The 22,519-nt window shown below is 51.0% G+C and overlaps 1 protein-coding gene across 1 annotated transcript in view; it reads right to left on the bottom strand.

The window, feature by feature from the left end:
* CDH23 (cadherin related 23) overlaps nt 1-22,519 on the bottom strand; it is a 195,356-nt gene that overhangs the window by 63,310 nt on the left and 109,527 nt on the right. The window contains exons 12-13 of the mRNA XM_027720948.2: nt 15,160-15,309; nt 14,225-14,383 (exon numbers count right to left, since the gene is read on the bottom strand). Coding sequence (XP_027576749.2) covers nt 14,225-14,383; nt 15,160-15,309 — 309 coding nt within the window. The remainder of the gene's footprint in view (nt 1-14,224; nt 14,384-15,159; nt 15,310-22,519) is intronic.

A 22,519-nucleotide genomic window follows, 5' to 3' on the forward strand; every position in this document is an offset into this window, starting at 1 on the left:
TCAGTATTGGTCCAAAAACCTTTGGCAGTGGGAAATGTTACACTTACTTACACACTAAGCTAAGCTGGAAAGCACACATGAAATATAGGTTTCCATGGGTAACTCCTGAGGGCCACCCATCCTGTCCCTGTGAAGGCAAAGAGCTGGGATCCTGCATCTTGTGCATTCCGGGCTGGCAGCATGCCTGAGGCTGCAGGGAGAGGAATAAACACCCATTCCGCTTCAAAATTCCTCCCCCCTCAGGCTAAAATACAGACCTGGAAAGGCAAGGAAAGGGATTTCAACCTTGATTTCCATGAGGATAACCCTTTCGGGGGTGTAATCTGCTGCATCCCCGCGGATGGCTCAGGATGGCTTGGGATGTTGCAGGATGCGCGTACTTCCCCGGCAGCTGCCGGAGCAGGAGCAGGCTGGTCACAGCTAAGAGACCAACTCCTCGTGGGGAAGGTGTGCACAACTCCCTGTGTCAGCTCTGGATGAGCAAGGCAAGATTTATGTGTGTTTTAAAGTCTTTGCTCTAATGAATGTATAAAATATGCATGAGCGGCAGCAGGAAAATGGAGCAGAAAATTTTATTTTTAGGTGAGAGAAGTGGAATGCAAGCCCCAAAATATCCTTTTTCTACCCCAGTATATTTTCTAAATTGAGTCCTGTCTGGATTACTCAGAGACCAACAGGTCTGTGAAAAAGCAGGGTCAAAGACACATTTTATGTCCAGATACCAGCAAAAGGCTGTATTTTAGGAGTGGCATGGAACACAGCCTGTTCCTGAAACCTTCCTGATTTATCGATGGCCTTGATTACCCTTGACAGCAGAGTAGGAGCTTGAGCACGGCTTTACCCCCATGTGCTGCTTACCTGCCACACCACGGGATGACAGAGAAGAAAAAGGCATGAAAACCAGACAGGATTATTTAAGTTTTTCTCCTCAAAGGTCTTCCCAGCCCGAGCAGTGAAATCTTGTTGCTTTACACCAGCTGAAGGGTGCGCTGGCAGATCCAGCCTTCCAGGCCTACTGATTTCGCTGATTTTCCTCTCCACTGCCAAGATGTGATTTCTTTTCCATGTGCATTGAATTGTGTTCAGTAAAATGGGAAAAGCCTGCCCAAATCTGCCTGGAGAGATGCCCAGAGAGTCAGCAGCACCCTCTCCTGGAGGACGAGTCCCTCTGGGGTGCATCTCCCCCCTCACAAGACACATATGAAGGTGCTCCAACTCAGGCAGACCTGGGCAACATTTCCATATGGAAACACCTGGAGAGAAGAGGGGTCAACCCACCATCTACCCGCCCTAGCATCCCTCAGCCAACTCGTACTGGTGTTAATCCCCCATCCTAACATCTGCCACCAGCCCCTTTTTTGGGTCCTCTTTCCCCAGAATCCTTGAGTGCCTTGAGCACCCTCAGCATTGCCTGGTATGAGCCAGCCCTCAACCTCTCAGCCAAGATTTTTCCTATCCATTACTTCCATGCCCACAACCTCTGTGCATCCCTCAGTCCCATTAATTCCTAAGTGGCTGATGCGAGAGCGAAGCCCAGAAAAGCATTTTCCATGCACCTGGATGGGCTGTTGATGAGATAATGATTTACAGGGGGCCTGACAGTACCACAAAGCACAGGCAAAACAAATTCCCTTCATTTGGCCCCCTACAATTGCACTTGTAAGTGCTTATTGCAGTGACAGACAACACTGGGAAAGTGTAATTTTCTTTCTGATGGGGAAAAAAAAAAAAAAGATAGGGAAGGAGGAAGGTTAAAAGAAGGTTAGCATGGAGGCGCTCCGAATGAGAGCCCTGGGGGGGGGGAAGCCAGGAGGTGGCTGGACCACAAGCTGTGGTGATGCCAAAGGTGCCAGCGAGGAAAAGCAACCTTCTCCCAAGGAGCCAGGAGGGTGGGCAGCATGACCCTGCCTCACCCTCCACCTCACCAGCTGGGCTAATTAATGACCCTGATTTACACCGAGGGAGGTGGAAGGTGCTGCTGGCTGGATGGCTTTCCTGGCAGCTGAACATCAAGGAGATAATGCTGGGCAGCGGAGCAGGTTAGTTGAGCGTGACAGGGAACATGCAAAAAGCCAAACGATGCACGCTCAGCATATTTAATTCGGGATCTATGCTTGTTTCTGCATAACCAGGCTTTTTTCCCTCTGAGGGTAAAAAGAGATGCTCAGATGCTCGAAACCCTGGGGAGGCGACACGCACTCCCTTTGCAAAGTGATGACAAGGGCTCCAAGGGAGCACACGCCTGCAGAACACCCCAAATCCCACCGAGCTGATGGCAGTCCCTGGGTACCAGCTGTTTTCCCGTGGCTTTTCCCCATCACTGACTGGTTTTCCCCCCCAGCATGCACACATCTATCCCCACAGCTGGGGGAGGAAAGGCATCTGGCTGGAAGTTTCCCGGGGTTCCACCTGGAGAGGCAATCAAATGGCTTTTACCGCTGCTCCTCTTCTGCCCGGAATATTAAAGCAGGATTTGCCCACTGGAGCCTGCAAAAGGGCAGGATGAAAACGCAGGTCCACATCTCTACTTTTATGAGCTGTCATCGGCGCAGACCATTTCTAAAAAATCCCACATTTGTGCAGCTAAACTCTGGGAGAGCGGCAAGAAGAGGAAGCCTGGATAACCCAAAGGATTAATTTACTGAGCTGCAGTGTGGGCACTCGGCACATGAATCACACAAAAATATCCACAGCCCAGTCCTCTGTCCATCTCCATCCCTCAAGCTCAAATATTTTGGATGTCTCCCTTTTATCCCACCACGGGCCATCACATCCACCCTTCCCCTCCGGCTCGAGGGCCGGCAGAGCCGGAGACAAAAGCGAGGAGCTGGCGAGCGGTTCTGCTCTCGTGGGCAAATCTGCAGGAAAGGGCATGTCGTCCAATTTGTTCGGGAAACAATAGCAATGTTTGACATGTCATCAGGATTGATGGAGCAGAAATTTACATGGGAGAATTCAGTTTTAAACAGCTCCACGGAGCTTCGCCCGGTAATGGTTTCGACATTCATCATCCGCCAGCCCCACTCAACGACTCCTTAAACTGCTGGAGATTAACTCTACTCACAGCAGCTTCAGGGAGCACGGCAGGAGGAGTGGGGAAGGGCTTAAAGAATCAAGAAGAGCCTTTCAAGGTGGCTCAGATCCCCCACGGAGCCCCTGGGATGGCAGGCCTCCCCCCAAAACTGTCAGACAGGGATGAGCAGCTGGAAGTTGGTTGCAGGGGTGAGCAATTGGAATGATGATGTCCTGCCTGGCTGAAGACGGCTCTGCTGGCACCAAAGAAGCCAAACCCTTCCCCACCTTTCCCTCGGTGCGGATCTGCCAGAGCAGGTCCCAGCTCTGTTTGTTCTTCTTCGCTCTCTTTGTTTTCCCTCCCCTCCCTCACATGCACAAAGCAGGAAATAAAAATTGATGGGGAGCAAATTGCTTTGGCCAGGAGCTCTCTGCTTAAAAGAGTCGTCGCAGGAAAGCAATTACAGGACGTCAAAAAGCTGTCAGGGTACCAGAGTGACCGGGTGTGAGGCTGGTCCCTGCCTGCTCCCCTGGCTTTGAGACCAAGGCACCGCTGCTCCAGCAAAATGCCTGGGGCTTAGGAAAGCAAATAGAAAGAGGATTCCCACCTGCTTCCTACTTTTTGTTGGTTTTTTAGGGGCTTCTTGGGGCTAACTGGGCAGCCATGTGCTCCCTCAGAGGGCAGTACCAGAATCCCAGGGTGCGGAGCCATAGCCTGGAATCGTACTGGTTTTTGGAGGCACCAAAACCTGTGTGTGCTAACCAGGCGATCATCCAAACATCTCTTCCCAAATGCAACCTTCGGGTCCCAGGGGAATAACAGTTAATTGCTGGTATCCACTAGGACTGGAATTCGATTTGTGATCTGAGGGAGAGAAATGCAAAGGGCCAAGACCCTCTGTGAGATGCAATCGCTGGGCTGCAAAACTGGGACAGGAAACCAAAGGAAAACCTACTTAGAGTTATTATGGAGTGACTTTAGTCGGAAAACAGCTCTTTTGTCAGTGTTGCCTGCCCTGGCCGTGCTCTTTCCCAGGCTTTTAAAGAGAGGCTGCCCTGTGGGAGGTGGCAATCAGGCAGGAGCAGAGCTGGTGGATGGCTGGCATCGCCGTGCCGGAGCCCAGCAGTGTGATTAGCTGGGAAAGAGGGAGGTGGGAGTGGGGAATCAAGGCAGTGCCGAGGTCCTGCCGCTGCCGCCACTTCCCCAGCAGCTCCAAACCACGCACCGAGCCAGGGAGCTCAATCGGTGCTAATGACCCCAGAGGGCTGCAGTGAACCTGGCTGGGGGGGAAAAAATAGTCAATCAACCCCCCTGGGAATGGCAGAGCTTTTCCCCACCTCTTCTGCCAGCCACCAGGGAAAACAAGAGCCTCCTTGATTGTGTTTTATAACAGCATTCCCTGCAACATCAGCTCCACGCAGGCGAGGTTAACACTTGCCTGGGCAGCCATGATTTAGCAAGGAGTGATTTACTGCAGCCAGGCTGTTGGGATGGCTGGAGACCAGGGTTTAAAACACGAGGGGATGGGATATGGCTCAGAAGTGAGAGAAACAGGCTTCTCCAGTGTGGGTTTTCCCTGGTGACACCAAGACCATTCAGATGCCCGCCTCAGTGGGTTTTACTGGAGCTTGGCGCTGGAGCTGGGCTCAAGTCCCCCACTAACGAACCGTATTGATTTCATATTCTCCTGTTGTCCACCTAAATGGCAAGCGGCACATCTGAGCGATTAAATAACCACACAATTGCCTGGCTTGACATCTCAATCACTTTGCTGTTGGGTCTCTAAAGAATTTTACAGCCCAGCAAAATGGAAGAAATTAAGGTCAAAGTCCAGCGGAGGAAATATAAATCCTCAGTGATCTCTAAAGTATTTGCAAGAGCTCCGGGAAGCCAGTCACGCCACCTATGATCTGCAACTCCATCTCTTCCAGGTGAGGGGCATCACCTGGGGCCCAGCAGGGAGAGGGAGGATAAAAAAAAGGAGGAGGAAAGAGCCAAACAGGGCCTTGCCTGGAGACGGACATGAACATCTTGAATCCCAGTGTGGAGAAAGGGAAGAGCGAAGCTCAACTGTTGTCCAGCTGGAATGAAGGAAATTCTCCTTGGAGCTGGATGCAGCCCGTGGTTGCTCTGAGAGTGAAGCAAATCCAGCTGGAGACTGGGATTTTATTTCTCAGCAAAGAAGAGCAAGACCAAAACACATCCCTGCCATGCAGAGGCTTTCCTGGAGAGAGCAATGCAGATGCACCTTGGAAAACTGTGATCCAGAAGCCATAGGCTGACGTGTAACAAAAAGACAACATCCTCACTTCCCTGGAGCTGGAAACTACACCTGAGTCTCAGTCAGTCAGTCAACAGCCACTTCCCAAGGCTATCTTAGGGCATGGAGAGCCTCAGCTTTACTCCTGTGACCAGAGATAACAGAGGTTTGCTTCTAGGACACAGCAGCCAGCCACAGGAAGATCCAGCAGAACCTACGGCCTGGGACACAAGTGGCCTCTGGATGATGCGAGGGATCTCAGGAGGTGGATTTACACATCTCAGGGTTCCCGAACATTTTCAGGTAAATTTCCCTCCCCTTAAGACCCCAACAGCAGCCTGCCAGCATCACCAGGGGCTGCACAAGGTCATCTGTCCAGGGGTGACACTGTCTCTGTCACAGCATCACTCAGCCAATGGCACCTGCTGGGTGCTGATTCCCACGGGAGTCCCTTGCTTGAGGAAACAGAGCCTTGGATGTTTTGGGAGGGCATGGAGGAAGCCAGCTTGGAAAACAGATTAAAATCCCAGGAGCATTGGCTCTGTTGGAACTTTATGGGTGGGAGAGAATATATCAAGGTGAAGATGGCAACTGCCCTACATGGACTGCTGAGAAGGGGGTGTGAGTTCGGGTGTTCACATGGCAGAAAGCATCACCTTGGGAAAAATTCTCCCTTTAACTCCCAGCCACCTCCCAAATCACCAGGCAAAGCCAGCAGCAAAGGAAAAACATCCAACTCCACCTCCTACTGGGAACACTGGGAAGCGTGGGGGGAATCCTGCTGCTTGGCTTGTGCTTTGTAGGATGCAATTTGGACAGGAGCAGGTGTGCATTTGCTCCCTGATTTTCTTTCCCATCTCAGGGGCTGAATTGGCTTTTTTTTTTTTGGGGAGGGGGGCGGTGGGGAGGGGGCAGAGGGCACAGGCTGTGATTTTGTGTTGTTTTCCCACCTCTGTGCCTTGACTGTGCATTTCTCCTGACAGCTCCATCAGGACAGGGAGCGGCTGCACAAGCTGCAGTAAGTGTCTCTCTCTCTCCTCAACGCCTGGGCTGTCATGATTCCTATTCCACCTCATTTCAGTCTTATGGATTGATATTTAGATTAAAGAGATAAACACAGCCAAAGAGCGCTGGGCCCTGACAGAAAGACGAAGACTTCAGATCCGTCAATCACATTGCTACCTGGTAACTCCCTCCTCCCCTTCCCTTTAGTTACAGAGCAGGATTGATAAGAATATTTAACAGGAACAAGGAGTACAAGCATCTTTTTATACTTGTAAAAACCCCAGAAGCACCCAGGAAGAAGACAAGCCATTCATGTTTAACTTTCCAGGCAATTTGGGATCGTCTGCTTTGATTATTTAACTCTTCACTGTTTCGTGTGTTTGCAGTTTCCCTCTCCTCTGGCAGATAAAGGATTCAATTTTCTTTTAAGCGGCAGGGAAATTGGAAGAGATTTTGTTCTGTTTAAGCACAGCTGGAGACAGAGTACTCGGGGGGGGACTGAGAACAACAAGATCAATTAAGATGCTGACTGGAAGGGAGAGCTGTGTGGACCAGGGGTAAGGGAGAAGGGCTGGAAGGAGGGACAAAGTCCAGGCTTGTGGGACATCAGAAATGTCCAACTGTGAGTTCTCCAGCCTCCACTGAGCTGCTGCTGAGCCATGCCTTCATATTTCCCAGTGTCCTCTGAATGCCCTCCTGACTTCTTAAATATCCTCTCCCCGTGCTTCAGCCTCTGTAACACACAGCCTGCCCTGGACATTTGGCTGGCAGTCTGCAATTACCACCTGTCTGTCATTCCCCCTCTCCAGCAAGGGCTTTCTGAGACATTCTCCATTCACTTAAAGCAGAAGGAGAGGATGGGGACATACCCGAGAGTCCTCCCAATATTTGACCATCCCATGCCCCCCTAACCCATAAGAGAAGGCAGAAGAGGTGCAAGTTACTCCTGACATAGGCGGGGTAGGTGACTTCCCACAGAGCAAACTCAATCCTCTGTGCAAAATTTAAACAGTCAGTCCACTGTAAAAGATTGAGAAGCCCTGTGCCATCCTCATGGTAGCATCAGGGAAAGCTGTCCTGCAGACCACCTGAGACGATGGGCTGCACCACTCTCCAGGCTAACGCTGGGAGGACACCTCAGGTGCCACGGACGGGGCAGGGTGTGGTTTGTCACCCACCTGATTCCCCACAGAAGCTGTAACTATGCTCATCCCTAGAAGCCATTGATTTACAAGGTATTTCTCCACCTCACTCCCTGCTCTGGCTATGCTCTGTACTCCATGCAACATTCCCAAAACTGGGAGCAGTGTAGGTCTTGAGGTTGGTCCACACAGCCACCATCCCCATGTGGGAGAGAAACAGAGCTCAGGGTGAGCCCCTTGGCACAGCCTCTCACCCACCAGCACCTCAGAGCTACAGCCTCTATTACTGCCTTTCATTTTGAACTGTTTCTGCCCCTGCATTCCTTTTTTCTCCAAGAAGAAGGGGAAAGAAAAGCTTTAGAGATCACCAAGAAACAACAGACAGTGGCAGCCACACAGATGTGAGGGGATGGTGAGTGCCCTTGGCCAAAGAGATGGAGGGACGCGGGGTGGGGTGAGTCCTGAGGGCAACCAGAGGAACCCCACAGGTTTGCAAAGCCCCATCCCACCCACGTCAGGACTTGAAGTCGGACAAACTCAGAGAATGCATCTCTCCAGGGCACCCCAAAGCAGCCCTGGGACTGCTGCAAAGTGCTACAATGGGACGTGGGAGCCCATGGAACCGCGGCATCACCGCACCCCTGCCAAACTCAAAGGCTGACAGCTGATTGAGAAAGCTATTTGCATTTTAAATAGCTGCTTATTGATGTCTGCAACTCTCCTTCCCAGGGTGGGAAAAGTACATTATTACTTTCTTGTTGACTGGCGTTTACAGCTGGCTGGAAAGAAGGGGAAAGAAAATCAGGCCGGGATCGATTTTCCCGTCCCCGACGTGAGGCCAAAGAGAGATCGAAGAAGCAGGAGAAAACTGACAGCTGAGTGGTAAAGGGGAGGAACTTTGCCAACCAAATTAAAGGCTGACTTAATGAGGAGAGTAATGGAAGGTTAATTAGCGCATTTACTTCATTACGTTCTTCCTAACAAGGCTTCTCCCAAGGAAATGCAGTGGCAGGGAGGGGGAAGATGAGAATTCAGGTGAATGGATGTGTCAGCGACAATGTTCAGGGAGGGGACAATCCAGGGAAAGTAGGGGAGAAGAACTACTCAGGAATGTGAACCAGTGTACATATATATTTATATAAAATAATATATGCACACATACATAAGAATACATAGGCTAATGCATTTGCCAGAAAGATAGAGACACCACGTCTTCCCCCTCTCCCTCAAATAATCTGAAAATTATAATCCGAATTTCATAAAAAAAAGGGAAAGCAGTGGGTTTTTTTAAGCACAAGGCTGCCTTAGAGATTCAGGTTATCAAGCCCTGAGGGAATACAGTGCTTATTTTACCCGCCTTGTTGCATATCACAAGATACAGAAAATCATTCCGACACCAAAATCGATGCCTGATGGCTGAATTGGGCACCGCAGTTTATAGTCTGAGGTCTGCTGGAGATGCTCACACTATTCCTGAGAGTCTCCAAAAGATAACTCTGGAAAGCCCATTGGCAGCTTGCCCGACAATGTCGCGTGTGTGGGGAAATATTTCGAAGCTCTGGAAAGTCTCCACATCCCTTTCAGACTCCTCAAGGGTGGTTGTCATGAGCCCCAGACCAGAGCTACTTCAGGGTAAGGAGGACCAAGGCAAGGCAAGGAGCATAACCTCCCAGGGATGTGCGGGGAGTTGGTTCCAGAGAGAAGGCAGTCATTAACTCAGCAAGAGTTAATTGGACAAAGAGCTACACAACCATCTCAGGGAGGTGTTGATGTGATTTTCAAAGAGTGGCTCATCTGATCCATGCCTGACCTGGCCAGAGTAAGGAAAAGCTGTCTGGGAAGCACTGGGAACTGCAGGCATTAATGCCTGCTGGGAGATTAACCCCTTGTGGGGGGGTTGAAGGTGGGCAGTGGGTAATTCATTCCCTGCAAGCCTCCATCTTCATCCTAGCCATTTTCCAGGGAGGGTGAGCAGGGAGGGGGCACGCAGCAGCCCCCCAGCTCCCTGCTGCTTGTCAGCCAGTTGATGGAGCCCACAGCCACCAATCCCAGCCTGAGCAGCCAAGCCAAACCGGGGCAAATAAAGCGGAGAGGAGGGATCACGGAGCTAGGATTACTTTCCACACTTCCCTGGAGAACCATTTTTCTCCAGACCCTTCAAGGCAAATCAAATGCATTGTTGTGTCAAAAACAAGTTACTCTTGGTTTGTTTGGGCTTTAATGATTTTGGTTATCGAAGCTTTTCAGGAGGACTTTGCTGTGCAGATCTGTAGCGTATGAGGAGCTTAAGGAGACCTCCCGCCCCTTAATTCCTACCTCCAGGTCTACAAATACATCAGCAATGGGCAGCGAGGCACGTGCCTACGCCCCCATGCAGGTCCCTGGCTTTTGGACGCTCGTGGCAGCTGCTGGTAAAGCAGCAGTATCCCAAGGCAGGTCTGGAGGGGCACTGTGCTCTCTGCTCCCCTGTCACGCCACTCACACCCCCAGCCCTGCGGTGCAGCAGGACCTGGAGATGCCACAGGCCCAGTGACAGGCGTGAACACACAGTCACACCTTCCCTGAACTCCCCAGCCGAGCATCCTCCACCGCACGCGAGGGGCACGGCTGGTGCCAGAGCCCCGGCGCGGCCCTGAACGGACAGGGGGGATCCTGGGCTGGACCCCCCTCCTCGTCTCCCTGCTGGGGAAGCTCCCTGGAAGCTGGGCTGGATACTGGTGAACCCAGAAGCAAAGCCATGTTTACACAGCTTCTCCCGCCCAAAAAATCTTCATGGCTGAAAACTCCATCTAGTGCCTCTTCCCCTACTGAGGCCACAGAAGCTCTTCAGGGAAGCCCCACTTGAGCTTACAGGATGTGAGCCCAGGGGACCCTGGGCTTCCAAACCCTCCACCCCTCGGAAAGGAAGGAGCAGAGACCTGAGCAACTTGGTCTGATGACTGACCAGCATCAGTCCTCTTCACAGCCACTGGGCATGGAGCCCTGAGACTTCCCTTTCTCCTGTCTCAGCTGATGTGCAGGGGGTCGTGAAACTTTCATACTACTCTCTCTGCTGCCGGCAATGAGGCAGCTTGGAGCAGGACAGAGAGAAACAGTAGCATGGGGACACATACTTGGGGACTTCTCTTGCCTCTGGAATCAAGGACTAAAAGATTAGCAGAAGGTGTCCCTGCCCATGGCAATGAGGTTGGAACTAAATGATCTTTAAGGTCCCTGCCAACACAAACCATCTCCACAGCCATTCATCCCCCTCAAGCAGGGTTCTTGCCCAGGGCTTCCTATCACACAGTCTGAGTGCTCTGCCCCATGCCCGAGATGGCACCCTTGCTCATCACACCTCTCCAGGGTCCATCTTTCCAGCCTGCTCCCACTATTAGGAAAGCCAGCACCCATCAGAAGCCACCAGCCTCCCAGGCAGGCAGCACCTGGTGGGGGTGTCAGAGCCCCAGTTAATTCAGGGTGCAGTGTATGTTCTCGCTGCCTCGTTCCTGGAAGGCATGAAGTTATACCGGCTGCCTGCTTGCTCAAGAAGTGTGAAATTCTTTTTCTGACCTTTTCTGTTACGTTATTAAAAGGCTTCATGGCCAGTTGTTTCAGTAAAAAAATAGTATTTCAATATCTGTTGGTAGCTGGGGCAGAACTGGCCCATATCTTCAGGCTGAGCTCTGCTCACCTCCCTGCTTCACCCCCAGCCTCACAAAAGGTGTTTGCTGCTGTATGGGATCTACAAGCCTCACCAGCCTGGTTTTTCCTGGCACAGCAGGGTCTGGGGTAGGGAAAAAGAGAAGTTTGCCTGGAGAGAGGCCACTAATAAGTGCAGAGCCCTGGACAGGTTGCTTGCCCCTCCGCTCAGCCATTGGGCTGCAATGGACATGTGACTCCAAATTGCCATGATTTATATTACCTGGAAGCTTTGGCTGGAGTAAGGAGCCCTTCACACTGGTCTGTGCAAAAGCAAACACACAAGGAACCTCTGGCCTAAGGGGCTTATCACACAGCTAAACAATCATGGAATAATTAAGGTTGGAAGAGACCTTTAAGATCATCAAATCCAACCATTAACCCAGCACTGCCAAGCCCACCACTTGCCATGTCCCTGAGCGCAACATCTACATGTTTTTTGAACACTTCCAGGGATGTTTTATGCTCTATAATACTTCCCTGGGCAGCCCATGCCAACGCCTGACCACCCTTTTCAGTGAAGAAATTTTTCCTATTATCCAATCTAATCCTCCCCTGGTGCAAGTTGAGGCCATTTCCTCCTGTGCTGTTGCTTTGTTTTCTGAGACAAGAGCCTGACCCCCACCTAGCTCCATCCTCCTTGTCAGGGAGTTGCAGAGCCAGAAGGTCCCCCCTGAGCCTCCTTTTCTCCAAGCTGAGCCCCCCAGCTCCCTCAGACACTCCTCATAAGACCTGTGCTCCAAGAGTATGGAAGCAGGAGGCAAGGCTGCCTTTGGGCACACTGCGGGCTCCCTGCACGGGGCAGGAGCTGTTTCCGTGGAGTCTGGACTCCAGATGCTCTTGTGCAAGCAAATGACTACCTGCATCTAGAAGATAAATGTCTTTTAGGGACAGAATTAAACAGACAGATGGATGGACAGGGAGATGGAGGGAATGCAAAACAAAGAGCAAACAAAATCTCAGAGGGCAAACAAGGCTGTACCGTGCCAGGAAGGTGACAGAGGTTTGCCCTGGAAGCCACAGATCCAAGCCCACACATCTCTGGGTACAGGGAAAAAGGCAGGGAGTGGAGAGCAAGCAGCAGCTCCTGGTCTCTGCTGGCTGCCTGCATTTCGGGTTGTTTTACAGTTGATTTATACGTGTAACAGGCAACGTTTCTCTGCTGTCACTGTCATTAGGAGCTGAAATGCTGTAGAAACGAATGGCCATTTGTCACCACAAATGAAGTCTGCTTGCTCTTTCTTTTTGTCTTTCCCCTCCAGGCTGGCCAAGCCAAGTGCCTTTCCCCTCGCCTACACACACCCCATCATGCGCAGCCAAGGGGGACTAGTCGGGATGCACTCTCTGGAGGAGGGGCAAACAGCCTGGAGGCTTCTGGGAGCAACTTCTCCTCCTTCCCCAGGATGTGGGGCTGGGCAGAAGACCAGCCATCTCCCGTTGCCTCGGCTCCCACGGTTTTAGCTGCTTGCCTCCCTGCCAGGAAGGTGCTGCAGGCACTGCTCTGCCCAGCACACTCCCCTGTTCATCCCAACCCCATAAGCCACCTGATTTGTCCTTAGCACCCTGAAACCCATCATACCTCCAAACCTGCACTCATTTGCACAAAGGAGCATTTCTGCAGCACAAAAAGAGGGGAGCCAACCGAAGTCCCCTTTCGTGAGGATGTCATTTATTAGTGTCCACCCACACCATGTGGCTGGCCAGGCTTTCCGCAAAAACCCCATCCCTAACCCCTGTGGGGGAATATCCAGAAGGAGCTCTCAAGCAAGTGGAAAAGAAGGAAAAAAAGAAAAGGAGGAATTCATTAGCAAGGAAAGCAGGCTTTTAGTCTGTGGCACGTGGGACAGTTGCAGAGATGTGGCACAGACGGGCAGTGCCGTGGCAGTGAGCAGAGGGCTGCAGCTCAAAGGCAAGCGGTCACAGCAGGAGGAGCTGCTACTTTATGAGGGTTGTTGGAAGTTTGGGATCAGCTGGGAGGGCAATTTGGATTTCAGCACTAATTGCATCCATTCTGATTTATCATAGAAGATTCAACTCCTGGCATTTTGTGTTCACTCTGAAATGCTGGCATAGCTGGAAGTTGGGGAAAGAGGAGCCGCAGTAACAATCTCATTGTTTAGTGTCTGACGGCCTGACTAGCTAAACATCTGCTTGAAATATTAATAACTGTCAGATGGGAACAGCTCGGGGGCTCTATACAGTTTCACACCATCTGTTTGTAAAGTAAACACACTTATGCACAGGCACACACACCCAACTCTTTTGTCAGGGCTTTATACCCTCGATCATCATGCCTGCACGGATGGGAGAGCAGGGGCTGTGTCTCAGGAGAGCAAGGGGGTAACGGGGGGGCAGGAGGGCAGCCAGAGCAAATTCATTGGAAAGGGAGCCAAGCAAACTCATCAATGACTAACGATAGTGGTAGTAACCAGACTGTTAACACCCTGCACCCAAAGCCTAGCAGGGGTTTTAGTGCTCCCCGCTGTGATATTCCCCATCCCAGAGGAGCCTTGATTCCTATTTCGCTTATTTTTCAGCACAGGGTTTTGTTGTGGTTCTTGCTGTGCTCCACACTGGCACTGACTGACACTGCTCTCAAGCATCAGGAAATGTGTCTGCTTGACGAGAATTTTGGGTGCTTCCACCCAACCCACGCAGGAGGGATGAGCGCTACGGAAATGCCTCCCCCCGCTATCACCTCCACCTCTGCACCACTGTTCTGCTGCCAGCCACGCCATACCACACTCCGCCAGATACAGCCATCCTTTTTCCATCCTTTGCCCTTTCATTGGCTCAGCTGGCCTCTGTTAGGTTGAGGAACTTGGTGCTTCAAAACAGAGCAGTGACAAAACCCTCACCAAGACCATGACCATGACCACTGGGAGCAGTATTTGCACGTGAGATGCAGTGTAGGACTCTCTTTGAATTCCTGGTGTGGTGGGAACCACATACACATCTTCCAGAGGACAGGAAAAGTCAAGACATCTGCTCCAAACCCCCACCATCAGCATCTCTTAACACTCCCTTGCCAGGCTCCCCAGCCTGTGCCTTGATGACAGACACCGTGGAGCCACACGTGCGTGCCAAGGACCCGGCAAAAGGAGACAGAATGCTCCTACTCACGTGGACCTGGAGGACGGTGGTGCCCATGGTGGTGTTCTCCAGGAGGCTGACGTTGTACAGCACCTTGCTGAAGACGGGGCGGTTGTCGTTCTCGTTGATGAGGTTGATCTTCACGCGCGCGAAGCCGACGTGGTCCGGGACGCTCTCGTTCGCAAAGAGCTGGGCAGAGATGGGAAGCAAAGGGCAGGGATGGAGACGCTGTTTGTGAGGCTTGGGAGAGTTACCCACCCTTCCTTAGTGGAGAAAACAATGCTCTCCTGAGCTCCCTCACTAGATGAGCCAGCTCAGGGCAACCCACCAGCAAAGCTGGAGCAGGAGGATGGGGAGGGCTTTGGTGCCTGATAGGTGCACTTAAAACAAAGTTTTATGCTCTATAAAGCTTTTATGGCCCTGCTCTGCTTAAGCTTTTGCAGCTGAGCCTTTGGATGCTGGAAAGAGAAGGTGCAGAGCACATCTCTTCCCCACCTCCTTCTTTGCTTTACTGTAATTTCCAGGTTTTTGGCTGTTTTGCAGTGCTACAGAGTTTCACAGTGTGGATCATCATGGAATGGTTTGGGGTGGGAGGGACCTTTAAAGGCCACCTAGTCCATCCCCCTGCCATGGGCAGGGACATCTTCAGGTTGCTCAGAGCCCCATCCAACCTGACCCTGAACACTTCCAGCAATGGGTCATCCATTCCTCTCTGTGTAACCCGTTCCAGTGTTTCACCACCCTCATGAAAAAAACTTTTTCCTTATAGCTGACCCAAATCAACCCTCTTTTAGCTTAGAGCCATCACCCCTTGTCCTATCACAATGGGCCCTGGTAAAACTTTTGTCCCCATTTTTCCTATAGGCCCCCTTCAAGTACTGCAAGAGAGAGGAAGGTGGTTAATGGTCACTCAGGTCACGCTGAAAACCGTGGATGCCCCACAGAGCTCAGAGGTGCAGCCTTACCGAAAATTCATAGCGAGGAATGGTCTCGAAGTCCAGTGGCACCGCCACACGGACACGGATGTCCGCCTTCCCCTGGATGGAGGTTGGCGAGATGATGAAGTGGTTGGAGTTGTTGCCCACCAGGTAAACCTCAAAAACGCTGTTGGGTCCCTAGAAAGGGAAAGAGGAAGGCTGGAGTTTCATACAAAATCCACACGGACATGAAAGGAATGGGAAGGCACCCCTGGGATGAACCAGCACAGCACACACCTAAGGGAAAGCCCCTTTTGCTGTTTGAAGGTCCATGCACTACACAGTGTATCATACACTGGGATTTTACTGCCTGGGGCTGGGGGCACAATGTGGGTGCCTCTCCCATGCAGAAGGCTCTTTCCAGTAAGACAGCTCGAACTGGGAGCTGGAAAAACTCCTCCTCTCCCCAGACCAGCAAAGCAGCAGGACCACCACCATACCGACACTTTAGGAGCCCCGCTCTGGGCACAGCCCCCTTCCCAAAGCACAGCCCAGCAGAGCACGTGAAAAGCAAGCTCAGAAAGCTGCCAGAGATGAATTTCCCATTTTCCCTGAGTGACCTCCCTCCTATCAGAAAAAGGGGCCAATTAAATGCACGAAGGGGCACTAATAGCAAAAGCTGCCTAAGTGTGACTGCTGAGAGCTGGCAACATGAGCAGAATCCCTGGCCTGCCCTTCTTCCTACACCTCCATGCAATCCATGGAGCTGAGGGCAAGCTGAGCACATCCAGCAGAGCCCCACAGCAGGAGCAGTCCTTGAGGGCACCCACAGGATCACACAACGGCACCCAGAGCCCAACAATGCTCTGCTGGAGGACGGTGGGAGCGTCTCAGGGTAGACTGGCACCTTCCTCGAGCTGTTTTGCTGCCAAGCTGGGAAGGGAGGGATGCTCCTGACACCCTGGACATACACTTGGGAAGGAGGGAGCAGAGGATACAGTGGATGGGCAGAAGGAAGCATTACTCCCCGAGCCGTTATTTCATACCTTATCCTTAGGATGTCAATTTACAACAAATGACCATTTTCAACCAGTGACAAAAAGCCATTTTATTGAGGAATTTCTGCCTAGCTCTGCTGCTGAGCCCTCAGCATCTCTCCCAGGACCCGGTGCTCTCCCTGCCCTTTGTGGCGGCGAGATCCAAGGGATTTTCTTGGAAGCCAGAGAAGAGCCAGTTTGTTGGAGGCATGAGATAAAAGTTGAAACATCAAAAGAAATCCAAGTATTTGCACGAAGAGAGCCGGGTGGATTAATTCCCCTCCAGCTGGGGATGGAGATCAGCCTCCAGATACCCACCATCCCTAATTAGCAGCCCCTCAAGTGCCTCAGTCTCCCCACGTGAGGTCTGGGGAAGGGGAATACAGCTGCCTCTTGGGAGGGCTGCAGCGAGTTGCCATTTATATATTTTTTCAGCTATTTATTTTTTTGTTTTGGCCCCCATGCTGCTTTCCTTGCTCCTGGTTCCCAGAGCCTGCGAGCCCCCTGTGGATGCCTGAAAGCAAATCTGAATATTCAAATTGTTATCAGCTGCCCAGCAGAAGGGACTGGCTAAACCCAGCTCACAGCAAGGACCCCCCCACTCCAGAGGAAGCCACGGGGAGCTGCTTACATTTTCCTCACCCCTTCCTACCTGCTCCTGCCACCCAGAGCAAACAATGGATCTGAAATGTGGTTGGGAAGAGGAAAAACAAGCCTGCATCCCCGGGCTCTCAAAGGTCCTGGTGGGCAGTGATCAAGCCAAGCATCATCTCTCTGCAGTGCTGAGGATGAGGATGGGATGCACAGGGTGCTATCAGTGCATGACCTGCTTTACTGCTCCTTCCCCTTTCCATGCCCTGACCTACCAGCTCCTGCATGGCTCCAGTTTTTCCCCTATCACTGAAAACAAGGTCGTCTGCTTTCTTTTAGAGCCACAAATTAAGGAGCCGCCTGCCAAAGCTTAGCAACCCTACAATAATAAACCTGTCTCCATCCAAAACAAATGGAGCCATAAAAGAATGGGGTTTGGAGGGAAGTTTGCTGTTGCCCAAAGCCGGGTTGCAGCCACACGTTTTCCAGCTCCTCTCTTCCCGTGCCAGCACGTGGGGCCAGCCCTTGCCGTGGCTCGAGGCTGCTGCCCACTGCCTCCTTCCCAGCAATCAAGCCTCCTCCCAGCCGTAGCTGGCGCTGCAACCGATGGAAATTTCATGTCAATTCAGCTAAAAGACAATTGTAGCTGCAGTTGGGCATAATTACAACTCTGTTCTTCGCCTGTGTATTCCTTGGAGCGTGTAATGGGAGCCGCGCCCTGGCTCTGCTGCCAGTGACAGCATCAACCTCATGCCGATACCCCGCTCCCAAAAAAACCACCACTGACCGAGCAGCTTCATTTTTGAACCATTTGTGACCTGTTTGGGAGCCCCACGTGTCCAATATCCCTCTGAAATTCCAGGGGGCTGCAGCAGAGGGAATAACCCTGGGCACAGGTAGGACTGACAGGCAAGGGCAGAAGCGGAGGCTGTGAGATGCCAGGAGGTGGGTATGGGTGTCCCTCCAGAGGTGTGAAGCATCGTGAGGGTCCTGCTCATGCACCTGCTCTGAATCGTGGACAAAAATCTGCTCTCCCAGCTTGCAAGTCGCACTCACAGGGCACAGTTCACCATGGATTAGGAAACCCCTTCTCCCACCAGGAGGCCAGGGGCAGCCACATCAGCTGTTTCAGCTGGGACTGGATGGATCATAATTTTTATCCCTGCTTTTTTTACCCAGTGTCCCCCAATGGCTTCATTCATCACTCCTGCTCCCACCCCACCCCTTCCTCATGGGAGCCCACCTGCAAATGCTCCAGAAATTATTCAGCCTTCTACAGTCAAAGCAAGTATTTGGCATCACTTACTAATGGCTACACAAGAAAACAAAGTAAAAAATAAAATAACTCAAATCCCTAGACAACCACACCAACCTCTGAAATCACTGAGGTGCATCAGTAGGTTGACTTTCTGCAATTACTTTCAGCACAAAGCCAGTTTCATTGGGGAAAAGCAACCTGGGATCCTCGGTTTTCTCCTCTTCACCTTCCCTCAGTACTGGGCTGCCTTTGCTTCCCTCCACCCTAGCTCCATGCAGTTTGCTTTTCCCTGCCTTCCTGAAGCACAAAATCCAGTGCAACTCCAGCTTTCCTCCCAGCCACTTTCTAAGCACAGGCTATTACCTACAACAAGCTTCCCCTCATTCTGGGAAGTCCACAAAGCAATGAAAGAGCTGAGAGTTCAGGAGTGGGGGAGAAGGAAGGGGGGGTGGAAAAAAAGAGTTGTTTCTTTTTTGATAGCAATTAGTATCTTTTTGTAGGGCTTGGATACTTTATGCCTGGTTCTAGTGAGTCAGAGACAAATAGCACTTAAATCCTTCCTTTGAAAACACAAGGCATAAAGGGGTTTATTCTCTCCACCTACTTCAAGGTATTTAACTGAAAGTGCTCTGAACAGCCTCTCTGGCATTGCCTGCCTCTCTCCCATTGCCCTGCCAGGCAATTTGGGCTTCCAGTACCCACCCAGCACCCATCGCCCACCCAGCACCAATAACCCTGTTGAGGGCTCACTGGGCACGGGCGCTTGTCCCCTGCATCTGTAAGGAACTCACTGGGGTGGTGGGCAATGCAGGATGCCCGGAGCAAAATGCTCCCCAGCCTTTTTGATCCTCCTCCCCACTCCAGCAGTCCTTCTCTCCCATCCTTCTGTCCATCCTGAGCTTCAGTTCTTGCCCTCCCCCTCCCTCCCGGAGGAGTTTTCTCCTTCCCTGCTCTCCCCAGGTTATCTGCTGAATTCCACACACGCCTGCACAGACGGGATCAATCTGAGGCTGCCTCGCCTTCAGCTTATCTCTGCTCCAAATGATTGATTTTCCCTCTTTAAGGGTAATTTGCTGGTGAATTCCATGTATTGCAAAAACCCCTGTGAAATCTAATTCAGCCCGACTGGCAGCTGGCACTTTTGGGAGAGAATACTCGTGCGCCGTCAATTCCCCTTTACAGTTCCTTGCTGTGTAGATCATATTTATAGTGCTCGTGCCTGTCATATGCATATATATGCTCTGGATGATTCACACATTGCACCTGCACACGCATGGGCACATACAATGCCCCTACGCGAGTCTCCGGCGGGAGCTCTGTGCAACAAAGAGCCCACGGCCTGGCTTTGCTTTATTTTAAACTCCCCATTTGTCTTCCTCAATATGCTTATTTTAGAGGATTGTTTCAAAATTATTTTAAAATGTCAGACCATCATACTGGTGCTCCAGACAGCCTCTGCCCTTTTCTTCCTCTTCGCTCAACCGTGCCGAGGAAAATCAAGTGGAAGCCCGGTGGAAGAGCTGGTTTCCCTGCCATGCCCTGGGAAAGCACACTGCCACTTCCCTTAACTCCATGGATCTTGCAGCCATGGGAAACGGGGATTCCCTGAAGGATGCCCTGATGCTATTCCTGCATGGCCAAACCCGTGCCTTCACCCTAAGATGCTGAATCAAGCCACCAGGTATACAAATCCAGCATATCCAGAAAGGATATCCATGCGCCCCCACGTCAGCCAGCCCAGGAGCACATGAGCCCTCTGAATTAACATCAAACTATTCCACAGCTCGGGACTCATGTTCTCAACCTGGAAACAAACCTTGCTGCAAAAGCAGATAAGTCAAGGCTTTAATCTTCCGTCTCATACACAGGATTTATTTGTCCCTGCTGATCGACCACAATGTGAATGACAGGAGAAGCTCAGCCCCAGCCTGGGAGTGTCTATACACACTGGTCTTCTGAGGTGTCCAGCCGAGTATAGGCTCAGTCTAAATACTGGGAAACTTCCATGGATTTTCATAAACAGCTCTCAAACGGCTTTGGAAAGGTTTTCAAGGGTCTGTTCTCTATCTGGCAGGGAGAGAAAATCAGCTGCACAGAAAAAATGCTTTTTTCTTGGTTCACAGAACCCCAGAATGGTTTGGGCTGGAAGAAACCTGAAAGCTCATCTAATCCAACCCCCCTGCCATGGGCAGGGACACCTTCCACTAAGACCAGGCTGCTCAAGAAGGCTGGATCCAAAACCCCGTGCAAACCCCGTGTGCTGATTTCTCTTACGCTGAAGTGTTTTCCATAAGTCATAGAGAATGCAAAAGGTAAAACCAGCACTCCTGGTTGAACACCTCTTGGCTGTACCCCAAATCTACGCCTGGGGTCATCTCAGCTCAACCCAAATGCGTCCTCTTGAGATGCTCCCCATCCCACCTCGTGCCCTCAGCCAGCTCCTCTTGGGGCAAGACCATGACCACGTTTGGTGGGGGTGGCAACCAGGAGTTTGCAAGGGCTGGACTCAGAGGAAGGGGCTTCTCCTTGGAGGCCCCTGCTTAGGCACCTCGTCCGAGAGGTTAATGCCAGCCAGGCTCCAGAAAGGCACTTAAACACACAGGTAAATCCAAGCACAGGCTTTCAAGCATGGTCTTGTGTGGCACGTAAATACATTTTCAAGTGCTTTGCTGAGTCGTTTAATCCAACCCCTTCAAAAAGCCATCATTTGAGTTTGTCCAAAACACACCAGAAGAAAGAAAGATCAAAACCCCCACCATTAAAAAGGGCTATGTGGGCCTGGTTATGAAAAACCTTGTTTAGCAGCCTTGGTAACCCATGCAGTGTGTTTTAAGGGCCAGAGTCAAGTGACACCCCTTTCCCCAGCTCTGCACAGGCACAACTGGGGTGCAATGACAGGCAGGCTCCCCAAAACCATCCAACTCTACAGGACCCCTGCCCAGGGCAAAGTCCAGGCATGGGCTGAAGGAATAGTGTTGAATTTTCTGGAGGGGCCAGAACAAGGCTGGGTGGCTTGACTCAAGAAAGAAACCAATCTGCCAACAGATTCTGCCAGGACTTCATGACATAAGTTGGGAGGCAGGAGACAAAACTTGAACAAAGTGATCTTCCCAAAGACTCTAGCTTTGATTTCCTGTGTCTCAACCCATCTGCTCTCATTTATTTATCTATCTGCTTTCCCCGGAGATGTGTATACTTCTCTTCCTGTGTTCCCTTGCCCCTTACACAAATGAGTTGTGTCATCTCCAGCATGAAGGCCGTGCTGCTGAAATAGCTTCTGTCAGCCACGTCCTCAGTCACATTCCTGCCTGAAGACCTTGGTCCTTGCCAACACATCCCTCCACCCCTGCACTCACAGAGACACGAGAGAGCCCGGTGCCATCTCAGCTACCTCAAATCCAGATGGTTTATAAAAACCTCACAACTCTCACGAGGTACTTGAGCATCCAAACTATCACTGTCAGGCAGCTACCTTCCCTTTCCGCAGCTTTTTCACTGGAAGTCTGGGGGTCTTGAGACCTCTAGAAATATACTGTCTGGGAAGCAGTGCTAGAACAAGCCTGACTGCAGGCATACTCCCACTTCTATTTCACACACATATTTGCAACAACCTGAGTATCTTCTCCCCGTTTTTTCCCCCCCACAGGTGCTACCTCGACGGTTAACCCAGTTGCAAATATATAAGGAAGATCCACCACAGGATAATGCAGAAAAGAAAAACCCAATTGCTTATAACTTTCCACCCTCCAGATATTCCAAGAATCAGCTCTCCTCTGCTTCTTGTCAGTGAAAATAATGCCACGGTCAAAGCAATCTGTGCTCTTGTGGTGGTCTCTGAAGACGTCTACAGTAAAACTCCTTCAGACTCCCTTAGTGCAAGAGGTCCTCTCTCAGCAGTTTTAAAAATCTCAGCCAATTCTTTTGGGGAAATCTCAGGAAGTTAAAGAAATACATCAAAAGAATGGTGTCTATTTTTTGCTGGCGCGATGGGGAAGGCAAGGCTATTTTTTATTCTCCCATTTTAAAATTAGCAAGGCTGAAAAGTGAATTCTTGAATGGGAGTCACTCCAGTAAAATGAGCTTTTAACCAGAAATAATGACAGATACTTCATCCTTCTGGCACAAACAGAAGTGTTACAATGCCCTTCAAGAATGGATCTGCTGACATCTCTCAGAAAGCACGACAGCGGCTCTATTCAGAAACTATCCTAGGCATCTGTCATATCTATATCTTCTTTATTAGCAATTGACATTTTCAAGAAAAAACAGTCTCTTTATCAGCTTAATAGCTCATCTGCACCTCTTCAGGCTGCACTCATAACTCCTGGACAGTGACATCATGTCACAAGTAGATTATTAGTTCTGTGTCATATTCACTTCAGGTGAAAAAAAATGGGATTTCTGGGTGGTTTGACAAGACGGGGTGAACTCCACCCAGGGCTGGGGAATAGCAAATCCATCATCTCTGCCAGCAAAGGCATCCTAAAAGATGCACATTTTAATTGACCCACCGGTATTCTGG

Source organism: Pipra filicauda, unplaced genomic scaffold (assembly GCF_003945595.2).
Source record: "Pipra filicauda isolate LSUMZ 115617 unplaced genomic scaffold, ASM394559v2 scaffold246_size1145428_pilon, whole genome shotgun sequence".
NCBI lineage: Eukaryota > Metazoa > Chordata > Aves > Passeriformes > Pipridae > Pipra > Pipra filicauda.